Source organism: Penaeus monodon, chromosome 24 (assembly GCF_015228065.2).
Source record: "Penaeus monodon isolate SGIC_2016 chromosome 24, NSTDA_Pmon_1, whole genome shotgun sequence".
Taxonomy (NCBI): Eukaryota; Metazoa; Arthropoda; class Malacostraca; order Decapoda; family Penaeidae; genus Penaeus; species Penaeus monodon.
In genome coordinates this window covers 4,649,627-4,649,837 of record NC_051409.1, presented here as the reverse complement: position 1 = coordinate 4,649,837, position 211 = coordinate 4,649,627, and the positions used below count along the sequence as shown (strand labels likewise).

Below are 211 nucleotides of genomic sequence, written 5' to 3'. Positions count from 1 at the left end.
CTAGATTTAGCTGCCGATGACCGACAAACAACGCCGACTCCTACTTGATCCCAATGACCCCAAACGAGAGTGACAACACCAATAAACAGTAAAAATAGACAGTAAAAATAACGCAGATAAACAGCAAAACCCTTACCGAGTTGACGATAACCGGTGCGTCCACCCGGTTCGCTGCCCAGTTCGGTCCACCGGTCGTGTCCAGGGCGAGGTT

At 50.2% G+C, this 211-nt stretch overlaps 1 protein-coding gene across 1 annotated transcript in view; it reads right to left on the bottom strand.

Moving 5' to 3' along the window:
- Window positions 1-211, bottom strand: part of LOC119588486 (lysosomal acid glucosylceramidase-like) — a gene marked incomplete at its 3' end in the record, with an annotated part of 75,173 nt that overhangs the window by 2,774 nt on the left and 72,188 nt on the right. Inside the window, 1 exon segment of the mRNA XM_037937133.1 lies at window positions 137-211. Coding sequence (XP_037793061.1) covers window positions 137-211 — 75 coding nt within the window.